Source organism: Diplotaxodon limnothrissa, linkage group LG13 (genome assembly GCF_057381915.1).
Source record: "Diplotaxodon limnothrissa isolate DT_005_m linkage group LG13, D_limnothrissa_male_GT1.1, whole genome shotgun sequence".
NCBI lineage: Eukaryota > Metazoa > Chordata > Actinopteri > Cichliformes > Cichlidae > Diplotaxodon > Diplotaxodon limnothrissa.
The window spans coordinates 34,463,256-34,484,338 of NC_140608.1; the positions used below are offsets into that span (position 1 = coordinate 34,463,256).

The 21,083-nt window shown below is 52.7% G+C and overlaps 1 protein-coding gene across 1 annotated transcript in view; it reads left to right on the forward strand.

Annotated features, from left to right (window-relative positions):
- Positions 1-783: 783 nt before the first annotated feature.
- The window catches only part of LOC146620590 (uncharacterized), a 62,962-nt gene continuing 42,662 nt past the window's right edge, over positions 784-21,083 (forward strand). The window contains exon 1 of the mRNA XM_085369030.1: positions 784-2,065. Within this exon, the coding sequence (XP_085225156.1) occupies positions 784-2,065 (1,282 nt within the window). The remainder of the gene's footprint in view (positions 2,066-21,083) is intronic.

Below are 21,083 nucleotides of genomic sequence, written 5' to 3' on the forward strand. Positions count from 1 at the left end.
TGGCAGTGGTGTAATGTGGATGGCCTCATCCAACAACACTGGCCCTGGTGAAATGTGCATGATATCCAGCACCACACGCCCAGGTTTAATGTGGTTGGCATCAACGAGAAGGAGAGGCCCTGGTGGCATGAAGATTGCCTCAAGGGAAGCACTGTGCCTGGTGTAACTTATCCACATTACACCAGGCTTCTACCGGCCTGTGATACCGGTAGAAGCCGGCATCAAACTCCCAGGTGTAATGTGAATGGCATCAACGAGCAGCAGAGGCCAAGGTTGGGTGAAGATGGCCTCACCGGAAGCACTGTCCCTGGTGTAACTTATCCACATTACACCAGGATACATTACACCAGGCTTCTACCTGTCACGGGCCACCGGGGCAGACCGTGTGGAGTGAGTGGAGGACCCAAGAGCAAACAGAGGTGAGGACACAAAAACCGGACTTAACAGAAGGCGAGCCTTTATTTAGGGCCGAAAACTTAAGGAACAAGGCAGCATAGCAACTGAGGGAAAACCTGAACATAGACTGGGAAAACTATGGCTAAACAAAGTACAAACTAGGACTAGGACCTACAGGTAGTGTTCCTTGACAATTACCTCACATCCACTACCCTCACCATGAACATTTTGGACATTAACAAACTTAGGCAATTGGTCACTAGTTTAAGGAAGAGCTCGAGTTTTGAATTATTTGGCTTGGGTGGCCCGAGCACGGACAGTTTGGCTGCTCTCCTAGAGACTCTAGCCGCTTGGTTTTTCACGCGTCGGCGGAGGGCTTTCCCGTCGATGCTCGCGGCACAATCGTTTGATCCGCCATTACAGAAGGCATGCCGCACTCTCCACCACCATTCCATTACGCCGCAACCCACTCCTGCGGTTTCAGCCCGGTCAGCTGGCAACGGACCGACAGCGCTCATTACCGCAGTGAGTAAACCAGACTCAATTGTTTCAATAATAAACCCTGTCATTGACAATCAAAACACAGATGAACAGCGGATTTCCATGCACACGGCCCCGCCTTCACGGAGGAGAAGGCGTCCTCGCAAGCAGCGTTCAACCACATCCACACTCACTCCTGTGCTGGTCGAAGACTCAGGACCAGCGGCTCTGGACGCCACAGTGAGTAAAATGGACTCTGCCGGTGTTATAAATTCCCTTCCTGTAAACACGAAAATAGAAACTGTTTGCTGTACCTCCAAAGACTCAGAAAATGTTCCCTCTGAGACTGTAAGCTGGGAGCTGGGGAGTTCCGAGCATACAGACCCAAATGACTTTTTGGCTCAGTCTGACCGTATGGAGACGGAGGTTCTCCCCAGGGCTTCCCCAGAGGCCAAACTGGAGGTCTCAGTTGCCTCTGGACCCCTGGAATTTGTTGAGCCAGCTGTAACATTTTCATCCTCTCCACCCTTCATAATAGCCATCTCACCCTCACCTCAGCCTGCTGCCCAGCTGGTAGCTCAGTCTTCAGTCCAGTCAGCCTCTCACCTTCATCCTCAGTTGGAGGTCGATATGCCGGCTGGACCACCTCTGCCATCATTTCACCCATCTGTCCCTGCATCGCTGTCCAGTCTACCGGGAGTAGCTGCCACACCCGCACGGCCAGCCGTGGAGCCCTGCGAGCCGGAGCAGGAGCCCGGAGAGCGGGAGGAGCAGCTCAGCGAGGCGGAGCAGGAGCTCAGAGAGCGGGAGGTGCCCGCACGGCCAGCCGTGGAGCCCTGCGAGCCGGAGCAGGAGCCCGGAGAGCGGGAGGAGCTGCTCAGCGAGGCGGAGCAGGAGCTCAGAGAGCGGGAGGTGCCCGCACGACCAGCCGTGGAGCCCTACGAGCCGGAGGAGCCCGGCGAGCTGGAGGAGCCCGCACCGCCAGCGGAGCCCGCACCGCCAGCTGAGGAGCTCAGCGAGCCGGAGGAGCCCGCACCGCCAGCTGCGGAGCCCTGCGAGCCGGAGCTGGAGCAGCTCAGCGAGACGGAGATATGTGAGCGGGAGGAGCTCAGCGAGCCTGTGGAGCCCGCGCTGCCACCGGAGGAGCTCAGAGGTCCGGAGAGACCCGCTCACGTGACAAATGTGGATGGTAGAAGTCGGCATCACAGGCCCTGATGTAATGCGGATGGCCTCAGCCAAAAGCACAGTCCCTGGTTTGGTTAACATGGCCTCACAGGAAGCACTGTCTCTGGTGTAATGTGAATGGCCTTAGCCAACATCACTGGCCCTGGGAAATGTGCATGATATCGGTCAGCACCACAGGCCCAGGTGTAATGTGGATGGCATGACCAAGCAACACAGGCCCTGGTGAAATGAGGATGGCCTCAGCCAGCAACAAAGGCCCTGGTGTTGTGAAGATGGCCTCACAAGGAGCACTGGCCCTGGTTTAATGTGGATGGCATCAGGCAGTAGGACAGGCCCCATCATCAATGATGGCATCAACGAGCAGCAGAGGCCCTGGTGGTTTGAAGATGGCCTCAAAGCAAGCACTGTCCCTGGTGTAATGTGGATGGTAGAAGTCGGCATCACAGGCCCTGATGTAATGCGGATGGCCTCAGCCAGCAACAAAGGCCCTGGTGTTGTGAAGATGGCCTCACAAGGAGCACTGGCCCTGGTTTAATGTGGATGGCATCAGGCAGTAGGACAGGCCCCATCATCAATGATGGCATCAACGAGCAGCAGAGGCCCTGGTGGTTTGAAGATGCCAAAAGCACAGTCCCTGGTTTGGTTAAGATGGCCTCACAGGAAGCACTGTCTCTGGTGTAATGTGAATGGCCTTAGCCAACACCACTGGCCCTGGGAAATGTGGATGGCATCAGCCAGTATCACATGCCCTTGTGTATTGTGGATGTCGTCAGCCAGCAACACAAGCACTGGTGAAATGTAGTTGGCCTCACCCAGTAGCACAGGCCCTGGTGTAATGTGGATGGCCTCATCTAACAACACTGTCCCTGGTGAAATATGGATGGTATTGGTCAGCACCACTGGCCCTGGTGATATGTGAATGGCGTCAGCCAACACCACTGGCCCTGGGAAATGTGCATGATATCGGTCAGCACCACAGGCCCAGGTGTAATGTGGATGGCATGACCAAGCAACGCAGGCCCTAGTGAAATGAGGATGGCCTCAGCCAGCAACAAAGGCCCTGGTTTTGTGAAGATGGCCTCACAGGGAGCACTGGCCCTGGTTTAATGTGGATGGCATCGGGCAGTAGCACAGGCCTTTGTATATTGTGGATGGGATCAGGCACCAATACAGGCCCTGGTGATATGTAGTTGGCCTCAGCCATAACCACACACTGGTGTAATGTAAATGTCCTAAGCCAGTAGCAAAGGCCCTGGTGTAATGTGAATGACCTTAGCCAACACCACTGGCCCTGGTGAAATGTGCATGATATCGGTCAGCACCACAGGCCCAGGCTTAATGTGGATGGCATCAACGAGCAGCAGAGGCCCTGGTGGGGTGAAGATGGCCTCAAAGGAAGCACTGTCCCTGGTGTAATGTGGATGGTAGAAGTCGGCATCACAGGCCCTGATGTAATGCGGATGTCCTCAGCCAAAAGCACAGTACCTGGTTTGGTTGAGATGGCCTCACAGGAAGCACTGTCTCTGGTGTAATGTGAATGGCCTTAGCCAACATCACTGGCCCTGGGAAATGTGCATGATATCGGTCAGCACCACAGGCCCAGGTGTAATGTGGATGGCATGACCAAGCAACGCAGGCCGTGGTGAAATGAGGATGGCCTCAGGCAGCAACAAAGGCCCTGGTGTTGTGAAGATGGCCTCACAAGGAGCACTGGCCCTGGTTTAATGTGGATGGCCTCAGGCAGTAGCACAGGCCCTGTTGTTATGTGGATGGCATGAGCCAGCAATGCAGGCCCTTGTGAAATGTGGATGGCCTCATCTAACAACACTGTCCCTGGTGAAATATGGATGGTATTGGTCAGCACCACTGGCCCTGGTGTAATGTGAATGGCCTTAGCCAACACCACTGCCCCTGGTTTAATGTGGATGTTATCAGCCAGTATCACATGCCCTTGTGTATTGTGGATGTCGTCAGCCAGCAACACAAGCACTGGTGAAATGTAGTTGGCCTCACCCAGTAGCACAGTCCCTGGTGTAATGTGGATGGCATGACCAAGCAACGCAAGCCCTGGTGAAATGAGGATGGCCTCAGCCAGCAACAAAGGCCCTGGTTTTGTGAAGATGGCCTCACAGGGAGCACTGGCCCTGGTTTAATGTGGATGGCATCAGGCAGTAGCACAGGCCTTTGTATATTGTGGATGGGATCAGGCACCAATACAGGCCCTGGTGATATGTAGTTGGCCTCAGCCATGACCACACCCTGGTGTAATGTAAATGTCCTAAGCCAGTAGCAAAGGCCCTGGTGTAATGTGAATGACCTTAGCCAACACCACTGGCCCTGGTAAAATGTGCATGATATCGGTCAGCACCACAGGCCCAGGCGTAATGTGGATGGCATCAACGAGCAGCAGAGGCCCTGGTGGGGTGAAGATGGCCTCAAAGCAAGCACTGTCCCTGGTGTAATGTGGATGGTATTGGTCGGCATCACAGGCCCTGATGTAATGCGGATGGCCTCAGCCAAAAGCACAGTCCCTGGTTTGGTTAAGATGGCCTCACAGGAAGCACTGTCTCTGGTGTAATGTGAATGGCCTTAGCCAACACCACTGGCCCTGGGAAATGTGCATGATATCGGTCAGCACCACAAGCCCAGGTGTAATGTGGATGGCCTCATCCAACAACACTGGCCGTGGTGAAATGTGGATGGTTTTGGACAGCACCACTTGCGCTGGTATAATGTGGATGGCATCAACGACTAGCACAGGCCCTGGTGAAATGTAGTTGGCCTCAGCCAGTAGCACAGGCCCTGTTGTTATGTGGATGGCATGAGCCAGCAATGCAGGCCCTTGTGAAATGTGGATGGCCTCATCTAACAACACTGTCCCTGGTGAAATATGGATGGTATTGGTCAGCACCACTGGCCCTGGTGAAATGTGAATGGCCTTAGCCAACACCACTGGCCCTGGGAAATGTGCATGATATCGGTCAGCACCACTGGCCCAGGCGTAATGTGGATGGCATCAACGAGCAGCAGAGGCCCTGGTGGGGTGAAGATGGCCTCAAAGGAAGCACTGTCCCTGGTGTAATGTGGATGGTAGAAGTCGACATCACAGGCCCTGATGTAATGCGGATGGCCTCAGCCAAAAGCACAGTCCCTGGTATGGTTAAGATGGCCTCACAGGAAGCACTGTCTCTGGTGTAATGTGAATGGCCTTATCCAACATCACTGGCCCTGGGAAATGTGCATGATATCGGTCAGCACCACAGGCCCAGGTGTAATGTGGATGGCATGACCAAGCAACGCAGGCCCTGGTGAAATGAGGATGGCCTCAGCCAGCAACAAAGGCCCTGGTGTTGTGAAGATGGCCTCACAAGGAGCACTGGCCCTGGTTTAATGTGGATGGCATCAGGCAGTAGCACAGGCCCTGTTGTTATGTGGATGGCATGAGCCAGCAATGCAGGCCCTTGTGAAATGTGGATGGCCTCATCTAACAACACTGTCCCTGGTGAAATATGGATGGTATTGGTCAGCACCACTGGCCCTGGTGTAATGTGAATGGCCTTAGCCAACACAACTGCCCCTGGTTTAATGTGGATGTTATCAGCCAGTATCACATGCCCTTGTGTATTGTGGATGTCGTCAGCCAGCAACACAAGCACTGGTGAAATGTAGTTGGCCTCACCCAGTAGCACAGGCCCAGTGGTGTAATGTGGATGGCCTCATCCAACAACACTGGCCGTGGTGAAATGTGGATGGTTTTGGCACATTATACCACTTGCGCTGGTATAATGTGGATGGCATCAACGACTAGCACAGGCTCTGGTGAAATCTAGTTGGCCTCTGCCAGTAGCACAGGCCCTGTTGTTATGTGGATGGCATGAGGCAGCAATGCAGGCCCTTGTGAAATGTGGATGGCCTCATCTAACAACACTGTCTCTGGTGAAATATGGATGGTATTGGTCAGCACCACTGGCCCTGGTGTAATGTGAATGGCCTTAGCCAACACCACTGCCCCTGGTGTAATGTGGATGGCATCAGCTAGTATCACATGCCCTTGTGTATTGTGGATGTCGTCAGCCAGCAACATAAGCACTGGTGAAATGTAGTTGGCCTCACCCAGTAGCACAGTCCCTGGTGTAATGTGGATGGTATTGGTCAGCACCACTGGCCCTGGTGAAATGTGAATGGCCTTAGCCAACACCTCTGGCCCTGGGAAATGTGCATGATATCGGTCAGCACCACAGGCCCAGGTGTAATGTGGATGGCCTGACCAAGCAACGCAGACCCTGGTGAAATGAGGATGGCCTCAGCCAGAAACAAAGGCCCTGGTGTTGTGAAGATGGCCTCACAGGGAGCACTGGCCCTGGTTTAATGTGGATGGCATCAGGCAGTAGCACAGGCCTTTGTATATTGTGGATGGGATCAGGCACCAATAAAGGCCCTGGTGATATGTAGTTGGCCTCAGCCATGACCACACCCTGGTGTAATGTAAATGTCCTAAGCCAGTAACAAAGGCCCTGGTGTAATGTGAATGACCTTAGCCAACACCACTGGCCCTGGTGAAATGTGCATGATATCGGTCAGCACCACAGGCCCAGGCGTAATGTGAATGGCATCAACGAGCAGCAGAGGCCCTGGTGGGGTGAAGATGGCCTCAAAGGAAGCACTGTCCCTGGTGTAATGTGGATGGTAGAAGTCAGCATCACAGGCCCTGATGTAATGCAGATGGCCTCAGCCAAAAGCACAGTCCCTGGTTTGGTTAAGATGGCCTCACAGGAAGCACTGTCTCTGGTGTAATGTGAATGGCCTTAGCCAACACCACTGGCCCTGGGAAATGTGCATGATATCGGTCAGCACCACAGGGCCAGTGGTGTAATGTGGATGGCCTCATCCAACAACACTGGCCGTGGTGAAATATGGATGGTTTTGGACAGCACCACTTGCGCTGGTATAATGTGGATGGCATCAACGACTAGCACAGGCCCTGGTGAAATGTAGTTGGCCTCAGCCAGTAGCACAGGCTCTGTTGTTATGTGGATGGCATAAGCCAGCAATGCAGGCCCTTGTGAAATGTGGATGGCCTCATCTAACAACACTGTCCCTGGTGAAATATGGATGGTATTGGTCAGCACCACTGGCCCTGGTGTAATGTGAATGGCCTTAGCCAACACCACTGCCCCTGGTGTAATGTGGATGGCATCAGCCAGTATCACATGCCCTTGTGTATTGTGGATGTCGTCAGCCAGCAACACAAGCACTGGTGAAATGTAGTTGGCCTCACCCAGTAGCAGAGTCCCGGGTGTAATGTGGATGGCATGACCAAGCAACGCAGGCCCTGGTGAAATGAGGATGGCCTCAGCCAGCAACAAAGGCCCTGGTGTGGTGAAGATGGCCTCACAGGGAGCACTGGCCCTGGTTTAATGTGGATGGCATCAGCCAGTAGCACAGGCCTTTGTATATTGTGGATGGGATCAGGCACCAATACAGGCCCTGGTGATATGTAGTTGGCCTCAGCCATGACCACACCCTGGTGTAATGTAAATGTCCTAAGCCAGTAGCAAAGGCCCTGGTGTAATGTGAATGACCTTAGCCAACACCACTGGCCCTGGTGAAATGTGCATGATATCGGTCAGCACCACAGGCCCAGGCGTAATGTGGATGGCATCAACGAGCAGCAGAGGCCCTGGTGAGGTGAAGATGGCCTCAAAGGAAGCACTGTCCCTGGTGTAATGTGGATGGTAGAAATCGGCATCACAGGCCCTGATGTAATGCGGATGGCCTCAGCCAAAAGCACAGTCCCTGGTTTGGTTAAGATGGCCTCACAGGAAGCACTGTCTCTGGTGTAATGTGAATGGCCTTAGCCAACACCACTGGCCCTGGGAAATGTGCATGATATCGGTCAGCACCACAGGGCCAGTGGTGTAATGTGGATGGCCTCATCCAACAACACTGGCCGTGGTGAAATATGGATGGTTTTGGACAGCACCACTTGCGCTGGTATAATGTGGATGGCATCAACGACTAGCACAGGCCCTGGTGAAATGTAGTTGGCCTCAGCCAGTAGCACAGGCCCTGGTGTTGTGAAGATGGCCTCAGAGGGAGCACTGGCCCTGGTTTAATGTGGATGGCATCAGGCAGTAGCACAGGCCTTTGTATATTGTGGATGGGATCAGGCACCAATACAGGCCCTGGTGATATGTAGTCGGCCTCAGCCATGACCACACCCTGGTGTAATGTAAATGTCCTAAGCCAGTAGCAAAGGCCCTGGTGTAATGTGAATGACCTTAGCCAACACCACTGGCCCTGGTGAAATGTGCATGATATCGGTCACCACCACAGGCCCAGGCATAATGTGGATGGCATCAACGAGCAGCAGAGGCCCTGGTGGGGTGAAGATGGCCTCAAAGCAAGCACTGTCCCTGGTGAAATATGGATGGTATTGGTCAGCATCACTGGCCCTGGTGTAATGTGAATGGCCTTAGCCAACACCACTGGCCCTGGTGAAATGTGCATGATATCGGTCAGCACCACAGGCCCAGGCATGATGTGGATGGCATCAACGAGCAGCAGAGGCCCTGGTGGGGTGAAGATGGCCTCAAAGCAAGCACTGTCCCTGGTGTAATGTGGATGGTAGAAGTCGGCATCACAGGCCCTGATGTAATGCGGATAGCCTCAGCCAAATGCACAGTCCCTGGTTTGGTTAAGATGGCCTCACAGGAAGCACTGTCTATGGTGTAATGTGAATGGCCTTAGCAGACACCACTGGCCCTGGGAAATGTGCATGATATCGGTCAGCACCACAGGCCCAGGTGTAATGTGGATGGCCTCATCCAACAACACTGGCCGTGGTGAAATATGGATGGTTTTGGACAGCACCACTTGCGCTGGTATAATGTGGATGGCATCAACGACTAGCACTGGCCCTGGTGAAATGTAGTTGGCCTCAGCCAGTAGCACAGGCCCTGTTGTTATGTGGATGGCATGAGCCAGCAATGCAGGCCCTTGTGAAATGTGGATGGCCTCATCTAACAACACTGTCCCTGGTGAAATATGGATGGTATTGGTCAGCACCACTAGCCCTGGTGTAATGTGAATGGCCTTAGCCAACACCACTGCCCCTGGTGTAATGTGGATGGCATCAGCCAGTATCACATGCCCTTGTGTATTGTGGATGTCGTCAGCCAGCAACACAAGCACTGGTGAAATGTAGTTGGCCTCACCCAGTAGCACAGGCCCTGGTGTAATGTGGATGACATGACCAAGCAACGCAAGCCCTGGTGAAATGAGGATGGCCTCAGCCAGCAACAAAGGCCCTGGTTTTTTTGAAGATGGCCTCACAGGGAGCACTGGCCCTGGTTTAATGTGGATGGCATCAGCCAGTAGCACAGGCCTTTGTATATTGTGGATGGGATCAGCCACCAAAACAGGCCCTGGTGATATGTAGTTGGCCTCAGCCATGACCACACCCTGGTGTAATGTAAATGTCCTAAGCCAGTAGCAAAGGCCCTGGTGTAATGTGAATGACCTTAGCCAACACCACTGGCCCTGGTGAAATGTGCATGATATCGGTCAGCACCACAGGCCCAGGCGTAATGTGGATGGCATCAACGAGCAGCAGAGGCCCTGGTGGGGTGAAGATGGCCTCAAAGCAGGCACTGTCCCTGGTGTAATGTGGATGGTAGAAGTCGGCATCAAAGGCCCTGATGTAATGCGGATGGCATCAGCCAAAATCACAGTCCCTGTTTGGTTAAGATGGCCTCACAGGAAGCACTGTCTCTGGTGTAATGTGAATGGCCTTAGCCAACACCACTGGCCCTGGGAAATGTGCATGATATATGTCAGCACCACAGGCCCAGGTGTGATGTGGATGGCATGACCAAGCAACGCAGGCCCTGGTGAAATGAGGATGGCCTCAGCCAGCAACAAAGGCCCTGGTGTTGTGAAGATGGCCTCACAAGGAGCACTGGCCCTGGTTTAATGTGGATGGCATCAGGCAGTAGCACAGGCCTTTGTATATTGTCGATGGGATCAGCCACCAATACAGGCCTTGGTGATATGTAGTTGGCCTCAGCCATGACCACACCCTGGTGTAATGTAAATGTCCTAAGCCAGTAGCAAAGGCGCTGGTGTAATGTGAATGGCCTTAGCCAACACCACTGGCCCTGGGAAATGTGCATGATATCGATCAGCACCACAGGCCCAGGTGTAATGTGGATGGCCTCATCCAACAACACTGACCGTGGTGAAATGTGGATGGTTTTGGACAGTACCACTTGCGCTGGTATAATGTGGATGGCATCAACGACTAGCACAGGCCCTGGTGAAATGTGGATGGTATTGGTCGGCATCACAGGCCCTGATGTAATGCGGATGGCCTCAGCCAAAAGCACAGTCCCTGGTTTGGTTAAGATGGCCTCACAGGAAGCACTGTCTCTGGTGTAATGTGAATGGCCTTAGCCAACACCACTGGCCCTGGGAAATGTGCATGATATCGGTCAGCACCACAGGCCCAGGTGTAATGTGGATGGCCTCATCCAACAACACTGGCCGTGGTGAAATGTGGATGGTTTTGGACAGCACCACTTGCGCTGGTATAATGTGGATGGCATCAACGACTAGCACAGGCCCTGGTGAAATGTAGTTGGCCTCAGCCAGTAGCACAGGCCCTGTTGTTATGTGGATGGCATGAGCCAGCAATGCAGGCCCTTGTGAAATGTGGATGGCCTCATCTAACAACACTGTCCCTGGTGAAATATGGATGGTATTGGTCAGCACCACTGGCCCTGGTGAAATGTGAATGGCCTTAGCCAACACCACTGGCCCTGGGAAATGTGCATGATATCGGTCAGCACCACTGGCCCAGGCGTAATGTGGATGGCATCAACGAGCAGCAGAGGCCCTGGTGGGGTGAAGATGGCCTCAAAGGAAGCACTGTCCCTGGTGTAATGTGGATGGTAGAAGTCGACATCACAGGCCCTGATGTAATGCGGATGGCCTCAGCCAAAAGCACAGTCCCTGGTATGGTTAAGATGGCCTCACAGGAAGCACTGTCTCTGGTGTAATGTGAATGGCCTTATCCAACATCACTGGCCCTGGGAAATGTGCATGATATCGGTCAGCACCACAGGCCCAGGTGTAATGTGGATGGCATGACCAAGCAACGCAGGCCCTGGTGAAATGAGGATGGCCTCAGCCAGCAACAAAGGCCCTGGTGTTGTGAAGATGGCCTCACAAGGAGCACTGGCCCTGGTTTAATGTGGATGGCATCAGGCAGTAGCACAGGCCCTGTTGTTATGTGGATGGCATGAGCCAGCAATGCAGGCCCTTGTGAAATGTGGATGGCCTCATCTAACAACACTGTCCCTGGTGAAATATGGATGGTATTGGTCAGCACCACTGGCCCTGGTGTAATGTGAATGGCCTTAGCCAACACAACTGCCCCTGGTTTAATGTGGATGTTATCAGCCAGTATCACATGCCCTTGTGTATTGTGGATGTCGTCAGCCAGCAACACAAGCACTGGTGAAATGTAGTTGGCCTCACCCAGTAGCACAGGCCCAGTGGTGTAATGTGGATGGCCTCATCCAACAACACTGGCCGTGGTGAAATGTGGATGGTTTTGGCACATTATACCACTTGCGCTGGTATAATGTGGATGGCATCAACGACTAGCACAGGCTCTGGTGAAATCTAGTTGGCCTCTGCCAGTAGCACAGGCCCTGTTGTTATGTGGATGGCATGAGGCAGCAATGCAGGCCCTTGTGAAATGTGGATGGCCTCATCTAACAACACTGTCTCTGGTGAAATATGGATGGTATTGGTCAGCACCACTGGCCCTGGTGTAATGTGAATGGCCTTAGCCAACACCACTGCCCCTGGTGTAATGTGGATGGCATCAGCTAGTATCACATGCCCTTGTGTATTGTGGATGTCGTCAGCCAGCAACATAAGCACTGGTGAAATGTAGTTGGCCTCACCCAGTAGCACAGTCCCTGGTGTAATGTGGATGGTATTGGTCAGCACCACTGGCCCTGGTGAAATGTGAATGGCCTTAGCCAACACCTCTGGCCCTGGGAAATGTGCATGATATCGGTCAGCACCACAGGCCCAGGTGTAATGTGGATGGCCTGACCAAGCAACGCAGACCCTGGTGAAATGAGGATGGCCTCAGCCAGAAACAAAGGCCCTGGTGTTGTGAAGATGGCCTCACAGGGAGCACTGGCCCTGGTTTAATGTGGATGGCATCAGGCAGTAGCACAGGCCTTTGTATATTGTGGATGGGATCAGGCACCAATAAAGGCCCTGGTGATATGTAGTTGGCCTCAGCCATGACCACACCCTGGTGTAATGTAAATGTCCTAAGCCAGTAACAAAGGCCCTGGTGTAATGTGAATGACCTTAGCCAACACCACTGGCCCTGGTGAAATGTGCATGATATCGGTCAGCACCACAGGCCCAGGCGTAATGTGAATGGCATCAACGAGCAGCAGAGGCCCTGGTGGGGTGAAGATGGCCTCAAAGGAAGCACTGTCCCTGGTGTAATGTGGATGGTAGAAGTCAGCATCACAGGCCCTGATGTAATGCAGATGGCCTCAGCCAAAAGCACAGTCCCTGGTTTGGTTAAGATGGCCTCACAGGAAGCACTGTCTCTGGTGTAATGTGAATGGCCTTAGCCAACACCACTGGCCCTGGGAAATGTGCATGATATCGGTCAGCACCACAGGGCCAGTGGTGTAATGTGGATGGCCTCATCCAACAACACTGGCCGTGGTGAAATATGGATGGTTTTGGACAGCACCACTTGCGCTGGTATAATGTGGATGGCATCAACGACTAGCACAGGCCCTGGTGAAATGTAGTTGGCCTCAGCCAGTAGCACAGGCTCTGTTGTTATGTGGATGGCATAAGCCAGCAATGCAGGCCCTTGTGAAATGTGGATGGCCTCATCTAACAACACTGTCCCTGGTGAAATATGGATGGTATTGGTCAGCACCACTGGCCCTGGTGTAATGTGAATGGCCTTAGCCAACACCACTGCCCCTGGTGTAATGTGGATGGCATCAGCCAGTATCACATGCCCTTGTGTATTGTGGATGTCGTCAGCCAGCAACACAAGCACTGGTGAAATGTAGTTGGCCTCACCCAGTAGCAGAGTCCCGGGTGTAATGTGGATGGCATGACCAAGCAACGCAGGCCCTGGTGAAATGAGGATGGCCTCAGCCAGCAACAAAGGCCCTGGTGTGGTGAAGATGGCCTCACAGGGAGCACTGGCCCTGGTTTAATGTGGATGGCATCAGCCAGTAGCACAGGCCTTTGTATATTGTGGATGGGATCAAGCACCAATACAGGCCCTGGTGATATGTAGTTGGCCTCAGCCATGACCACACCCTGGTGTAATGTAAATGTCCTAAGCCAGTAGCAAAGGCCCTGGTGTAATGTGAATGACCTTAGCCAACACCACTGGCCCTGGTGAAATGTGCATGATATCGGTCAGCACCACAGGCCCAGGCGTAATGTGGATGGCATCAACGAGCAGCAGAGGCCCTGGTGAGGTGAAGATGGCCTCAAAGGAAGCACTGTCCCTGGTGTAATGTGGATGGTAGAAATCGGCATCACAGGCCCTGATGTAATGCGGATGGCCTCAGCCAAAAGCACAGTCCCTGGTTTGGTTAAGATGGCCTCACAGGAAGCACTGTCTCTGGTGTAATGTGAATGGCCTTAGCCAACACCACTGGCCCTGGGAAATGTGCATGATATCGGTCAGCACCACAGGGCCAGTGGTGTAATGTGGATGGCCTCATCCAACAACACTGGCCGTGGTGAAATATGGATGGTTTTGGACAGCACCACTTGCGCTGGTATAATGTGGATGGCATCAACGACTAGCACAGGCCCTGGTGAAATGTAGTTGGCCTCAGCCAGTAGCACAGGCCCTGGTGTTGTGAAGATGGCCTCAGAGGGAGCACTGGCCCTGGTTTAATGTGGATGGCATCAGGCAGTAGCACAGGCCTTTGTATATTGTGGATGGGATCAGGCACCAATACAGGCCCTGGTGATATGTAGTCGGCCTCAGCCATGACCACACCCTGGTGTAATGTAAATGTCCTAAGCCAGTAGCAAAGGCCCTGGTGTAATGTGAATGACCTTAGCCAACACCACTGGCCCTGGTGAAATGTGCATGATATCGGTCACCACCACAGGCCCAGGCATAATGTGGATGGCATCAACGAGCAGCAGAGGCCCTGGTGGGGTGAAGATGGCCTCAAAGCAAGCACTGTCCCTGGTGAAATATGGATGGTATTGGTCAGCATCACTGGCCCTGGTGTAATGTGAATGGCCTTAGCCAACACCACTGGCCCTGGTGAAATGTGCATGATATCGGTCAGCACCACAGGCCCAGGCATAATGTGGATGGCATCAACGAGCAGCAGAGGCCCTGGTGGGGTGAAGATGGCCTCAAAGCAAGCACTGTCCCTGGTGTAATGTGGATGGTAGAAGTCGGCATCACAGGCCCTGATGTAATGCGGATAGCCTCAGCCAAATGCACAGTCCCTGGTTTGGTTAAGATGGCCTCACAGGAAGCACTGTCTATGGTGTAATGTGAATGGCCTTAGCAGACACCACTGGCCCTGGGAAATGTGCATGATATCGGTCAGCACCACAGGCCCAGGTGTAATGTGGATGGCCTCATCCAACAACACTGGCCGTGGTGAAATATGGATGGTTTTGGACAGCACCACTTGCGCTGGTATAATGTGGATGGCATCAACGACTAGCACTGGCCCTGGTGAAATGTAGTTGGCCTCAGCCAGTAGCACAGGCCCTGTTGTTATGTGGATGGCATGAGCCAGCAATGCAGGCCCTTGTGAAATGTGGATGGCCTCATCTAACAACACTGTCCCTGGTGAAATATGGATGGTATTGGTCAGCACCACTAGCCCTGGTGTAATGTGAATGGCCTTAGCCAACACCACTGCCCCTGGTGTAATGTGGATGGCATCAGCCAGTATCACATGCCCTTGTGTATTGTGGATGTCGTCAGCCAGCAACACAAGCACTGGTGAAATGTAGTTGGCCTCACCCAGTAGCACAGGCCCTGGTGTAATGTGGATGACATGACCAAGCAACGCAAGCCCTGGTGAAATGAGGATGGCCTCAGCCAGCAACAAAGGCCCTGGTTTTTTTGAAGATGGCCTCACAGGGAGCACTGGCCCTGGTTTAATGTGGATGGCATCAGCCAGTAGCACAGGCCTTTGTATATTGTGGATGGGATCAGCCACCAAAACAGGCCCTGGTGATATGTAGTTGGCCTCAGCCATGACCACACCCTGGTGTAATGTAAATGTCCTAAGCCAGTAGCAAAGGCCCTGGTGTAATGTGAATGACCTTAGCCAACACCACTGGCCCTGGTGAAATGTGCATGATATCGGTCAGCACCACAGGCCCAGGCGTAATGTGGATGGCATCAACGAGCAGCAGAGGCCCTGGTGGGGTGAAGATGGCCTCAAAGCAGGCACTGTCCCTGGTGTAATGTGGATGGTAGAAGTCGGCATCAAAGGCCCTGATGTAATGCGGATGGCATCAGCCAAAATCACAGTCCCTGTTTGGTTAAGATGGCCTCACAGGAAGCACTGTCTCTGGTGTAATGTGAATGGCCTTAGCCAACACCACTGGCCCTGGGAAATGTGCATGATATATGTCAGCACCACAGGCCCAGGTGTGATGTGGATGGCATGACCAAGCAACGCAGGCCCTGGTGAAATGAGGATGGCCTCAGCCAGCAACAAAGGCCCTGGTGTTGTGAAGATGGCCTCACAAGGAGCACTGGCCCTGGTTTAATGTGGATGGCATCAGGCAGTAGCACAGGCCTTTGTATATTGTCGATGGGATCAGCCACCAATACAGGCCTTGGTGATATGTAGTTGGCCTCAGCCATGACCACACCCTGGTGTAATGTAAATGTCCTAAGCCAGTAGCAAAGGCGCTGGTGTAATGTGAATGGCCTTAGCCAACACCACTGGCCCTGGGAAATGTGCATGATATCGATCAGCACCACAGGCCCAGGTGTAATGTGGATGGCCTCATCCAACAACACTGACCGTGGTGAAATGTGGATGGTTTTGGACAGTACCACTTGCGCTGGTATAATGTGGATGGCATCAACGACTAGCACAGGCCCTGGTGAAATGTAGTTGGCCTCAGCCAGTAGCACAGGCCCTGTTGTTATGTGGATGGCATGAGCCAGCAATGCAGGCCCTTGTGAAATGTGGATGGCCTCATCTAACAACACTGTCCCTGGTGAAATATGGATGGTATTGGTCAGCACCACTGGCCCTGGTGTAATGTTAATGGCCTTAGCCAACACCACTGCCCCTGGTGTAATGTGGATGGCATCAGCCAGTATCACATGCCCTTGTGTATTGTGGATGTCGTCAGCCAGCAACACAAGCACTGGTGAAATGTAGTTGGCCTCACCCAGTAGCACAGTCCCTGGTGTAATGTGGATGGAATGACCAAGCAACGCAAGCCCTGGTGAAATGAGGATGGCCTCAGCCACCAACAAAGGCCCTGTTTTTTTGAAGATGGCCTCACAGGGAGCACTGGCCCTGGTTTAATGTGGATGGCATCAGCCAGTAGCACAGGCCTTTGTATATTGTGGATGGGATCAGGCACCAATACAGGCCCTGGTAATATGTAGTTGGCCTCAGCCATGACCACACCCTGGTGCAATGTAAATGTCCTAAGCCAGTAGCAAAGGCCCTGGTGTAATGTGAATGACCTTAGCCAACACCACTGGCCCTGGTGAAATGTGCATGATATCGGTCAGCACCACAGGCCCAGGCGTAATGTGGATGGCATCAACGAGCAGCAGAGGCCCTGGTGGGGTGAAGATGGCCTCAAAGCAAGCACTGTCCCTGGTGTAATGTGGATGGTAGAAGTCGGCATCACAGGCCCTGATGTAATGCGGATGGCCTCAGCCAAAAGCACAGTCCCTGGGTTGGTTAAGATGGCCTCACAGGAAGCACTGTCTCTGGTGTAATGTGAATGGCCTTAGCCAACACCACTGGCCCTGGGAAATGTGCATGATATCGGTCAGCACCACAGGCCCAGGTGTAATGTGGATTGCCTCATCCAGCACCACAGACCTTGGTGTGTTGATGATGGCCTCAATGGAAGCACTTGCAGTGGTGTAATGTGGATGGCCTCATCCAACAACACTGGTCCTGGTGAAATGTGGATGGTTTCCGACAGCACCACTTGCGCTGGTATAATGTGGATGGCATCAACGACTAGCACAGGCCCTGGTGAAATGTAGTTGGCCTCAGCCAGTAGCACAGGCCCTGTTGTTATGTGGATGGCATGAGCCAGCAATGCAGGCCCTTGTGAAATGTGGATGGCCTCATCTAACAACACTCTCCCTGGTGAAATATGGATGGTATTGGTCAGCACCACTGGCCGTGGTGTAATGTGAATGGCCTTAGCCAACACCACTGTCCCTGGTGTAATGTGGATGGCATCAGCCAGTATCACATGCCCTTGTGTATTGTGGATGTCGTCAGCCAGCAACACAAGCCCTGGTGAAATGTAGTTGGCCTCACCCAGTAGCACAGGCCCTGGTGTAATGTGGATGGCATGACCAAGCAACGCAGGCCCTGGTGAAATGAGGATGGCCTCAGCCAGCAACAAAGAACCTGGTGTGGTGAAGATGGCCTCACAGGGAGAACTGGCCCTGGTGTAATGTGGATGGCATCAGCCAGTAGCACAGGCCTTTGTATATTGTGGATGGGATCAGGCACTAAGACAGGCACTGGTGAAATGTAGTTGGCCTCAGCCATGACCACACCCTGGTGTAATGTAAATGTCCTAAGCCAGTAGCAAAGGCCCTGGTGTAATGTGAATGACCTTAGCCAACACCACTGGCCCTGGTGAAATGTGCATGATATCGGTCAGCACCACAGGCCCAGGCGTAATGTGGATGGCATCAACGAGCAGGTGCATTCCGGTGCATTCCGGAACTCTGAACATTCCGGAATTCCGAACATTCCGGAATTCCGAACATTCCGGAACCTTGGTGCATTCCGGAACCTTGGTGCATTCCGGAATTCCGAACATTCCGGAACCTTGGTGCATTCCGGAACCTTGGTGCATTCCGGAACTCTGAACATTCCGGAATTCCGAACATTCCGGAATTCCGAACATTCCGGAACCTTGGTGCATTCCGGAACTCTGAACATTCCGGAACTCTGAACATTCCGGAACTCTGAACATTCCGGAATTCCGAACATTCCGGAACCTTGGTTCATTCCGGAACTCTGAACATTCCGGAATTCCGAACATTCCGGAACCTTGGTGCATTCCGGAACTCTGAACATTCCGGAACCTTGGTGCATTCCGGAACCTTGGTGCATTCCGGAACTCTGAACATTCCGGAATTCCGAACATTCCGGAACCTTGGTGCATTCCGGAACCTTGGTGCATTCCGGAACCTTGGTGCATTCCGGAACTCTGAACATTCCGGAACTCTGAACATTTCGGAACTCTGAACATTCCGGAATTCCGAACATTCCGGAACCTTGGTGCATTCCGGAACTCTGAACATTCCGGAATTCCGAACATTCCGGAACCTTGGTGCATTCCGGAACCTTGGTGCATTCCGGAACTCTGAACATTCCGGAATTCCGAACATTCCGGAACCTTGGTGCATTCCGGAACCTTGGTGCATTCCGGAATTCCGAACATTCCGGAACCTTGGTGCATTCCGGAACTCTGAACATTCCGGAACTCTGAACATTCCGGAACTCTGAACATTCTGGAATTCCGAACATTCCGGAACCTTGGTGCATTCCGGAACTCTGAACATTCCGGAATTCCGAACATTCCGGAACCTTGGTGCATTCCGGAAGCTTGGTGCATTCCGGAATTCCGAACATTCCGGAACCTTGGTGCATTCCGGAACTCTGAACATTCCGGAACTCTGAACATTCCGGAACTCTGAACATTCTGGAATTCCGAACATTCCGGAACCTTGGTGCATTCCGGAACTCTGAACATTCCGGAATTCCGAACATTCCGGAATTCCGAACATTCCGGAACCTTGGTGCATTCCGGAACTCTGAACATTCCGGAACTCTGAACATTCCGGAACCTTGGTGCATTCCGGAACTCTGAACATTCCGGAACCTTGGTGCATTCCGGAACTCTGAACATTCCGGAACTCTGAACATTCCGGAACTTTGGTGCATTCCGGAACTCTGAACATTCCGGAATTCCGAACATTCCGGAACCTTGGTGCATTCCGGAACCTTGGTGCATTCCGGAACTCTGAACATTCCGGAATTCCGAACATTCCGGAATTCCGAACATTCCGGAACCTTGGTGCATTCCGGAACTCTGAACATTCCGGAATTCCGAACATTCCGGAACCTTGGTGCATTCCGGAACCTTGGTGCATTCCGGAACTCTGAACATTCCGGAACTCTGAACATTCCGGAATTCCGAACATTCCGGAACCTTGGTGCATTCCGGAACCTTGGTGCATTCCGGAACTCTGAACATTCCGGAATTCCGAACATTCCGGAACCTTGGTGCATTCCGGAACTCTGAACATTCCGGAACTCTGAACATTCCGGAACTCTGAACATTCCAGAACCTTGGTGCATTCCGGAACTCTGAACATTCCGGAACTCTGAACATTCCGGAACCTTGGTGCATTCCGGAATTCCGAACATTCCGGAACCTTGGTGCATTCCGGAACTCTGAACATTCCGGAACTCTGAACATTCCGGAATTCCGAACATTCCGGAACCTTGGTGCATTCCGGAACCTTGGTGCATTCCGGAACTCTGAACATTCCGGAATTCCGAACATTCCGGAACCTTGGTGCATTCCGGAACTCTGAACATTCCGGAACTCTGAACATTCCGGAACTCTGAACATTCCAGAACCTTGGTGCATTCCGGAACTCTGAACATTCCGGAACTCTGAACATTCCGGAACCTTGGTGCATTCCGGAACTCTGAACATTCCGGAATTCCGAACATTCCGGAATTCCGAACATTCCGGAATTCCGAACATTCCGGAACCTTGGTGCATTCCGGAATTCCGAACATTCCGGAACCTTGGTGCATTCCGGAATTCCGAACATTCCGGAACCTTGGTGCATTCCGGAACTCTGAACATTCCGGAATTCCGAACATTCCGGAAACTTGGTGCATTCCGGAATTCCGAACATTCCGGAACTCTGAACATTCCGGAATTCCGAACATTCCGGAATTCCGAACATTCCGGAACCTTGGTGCATTCCGGAACTCTGAACATTCCGGAATTCCGAACATTCCGGAACCTTGGTGCATTCCGGAACCTTGGTGCATTCCGGAACTCTGAACATTCCGGAATTCCGAACATTCCGGAATTCCGAACATTCCGGAACCTTGGTGCATTCCGGAACTCTGAACATTCCGGAATTCCGAACATTCCGGAATTCCGAACATTCCGGAACCTTGGTGCATTCCGGAACTCTGAACATTCCGGAATTCCGAACATTCCGGAACCTTGGTGCATTCCGGAACCTTGGTGCATTCCGGAACTCTGAATATTCCGGAATTCCGAACATTCCGGAACCTTGGTGCATTCCGGAACCTTGGTGCATTCCGGAATTCCGAACATTCCGGAACCTTGGTGCATTCCGGAACTCTGAACATTCCGGAACTCTGAACATTCCGGAACTCTGAACATTCTGGAATTCCGAACATTCCGGAACCTTGGTGCATTCCGGAACTCTGAACATTCCGGAATTCCGAACATTCCGGAACCTTGGTGCATTCCGGAACCTTGGTGCATTCCGGAACTCTGAACATTCCGGAATTCCGAACATTCCAGAAATCCGAACATTCCGGAACCTTGGTGCATTCCGGAACCTTGGTGCATTCCGGAACTCTGAACATTCCGGAATTCCGAACATTCCGGAATTCCGAACATTCCGGAACCTTGGTGCATTCCGGAACTCTGAACATTCCGGAATTCCG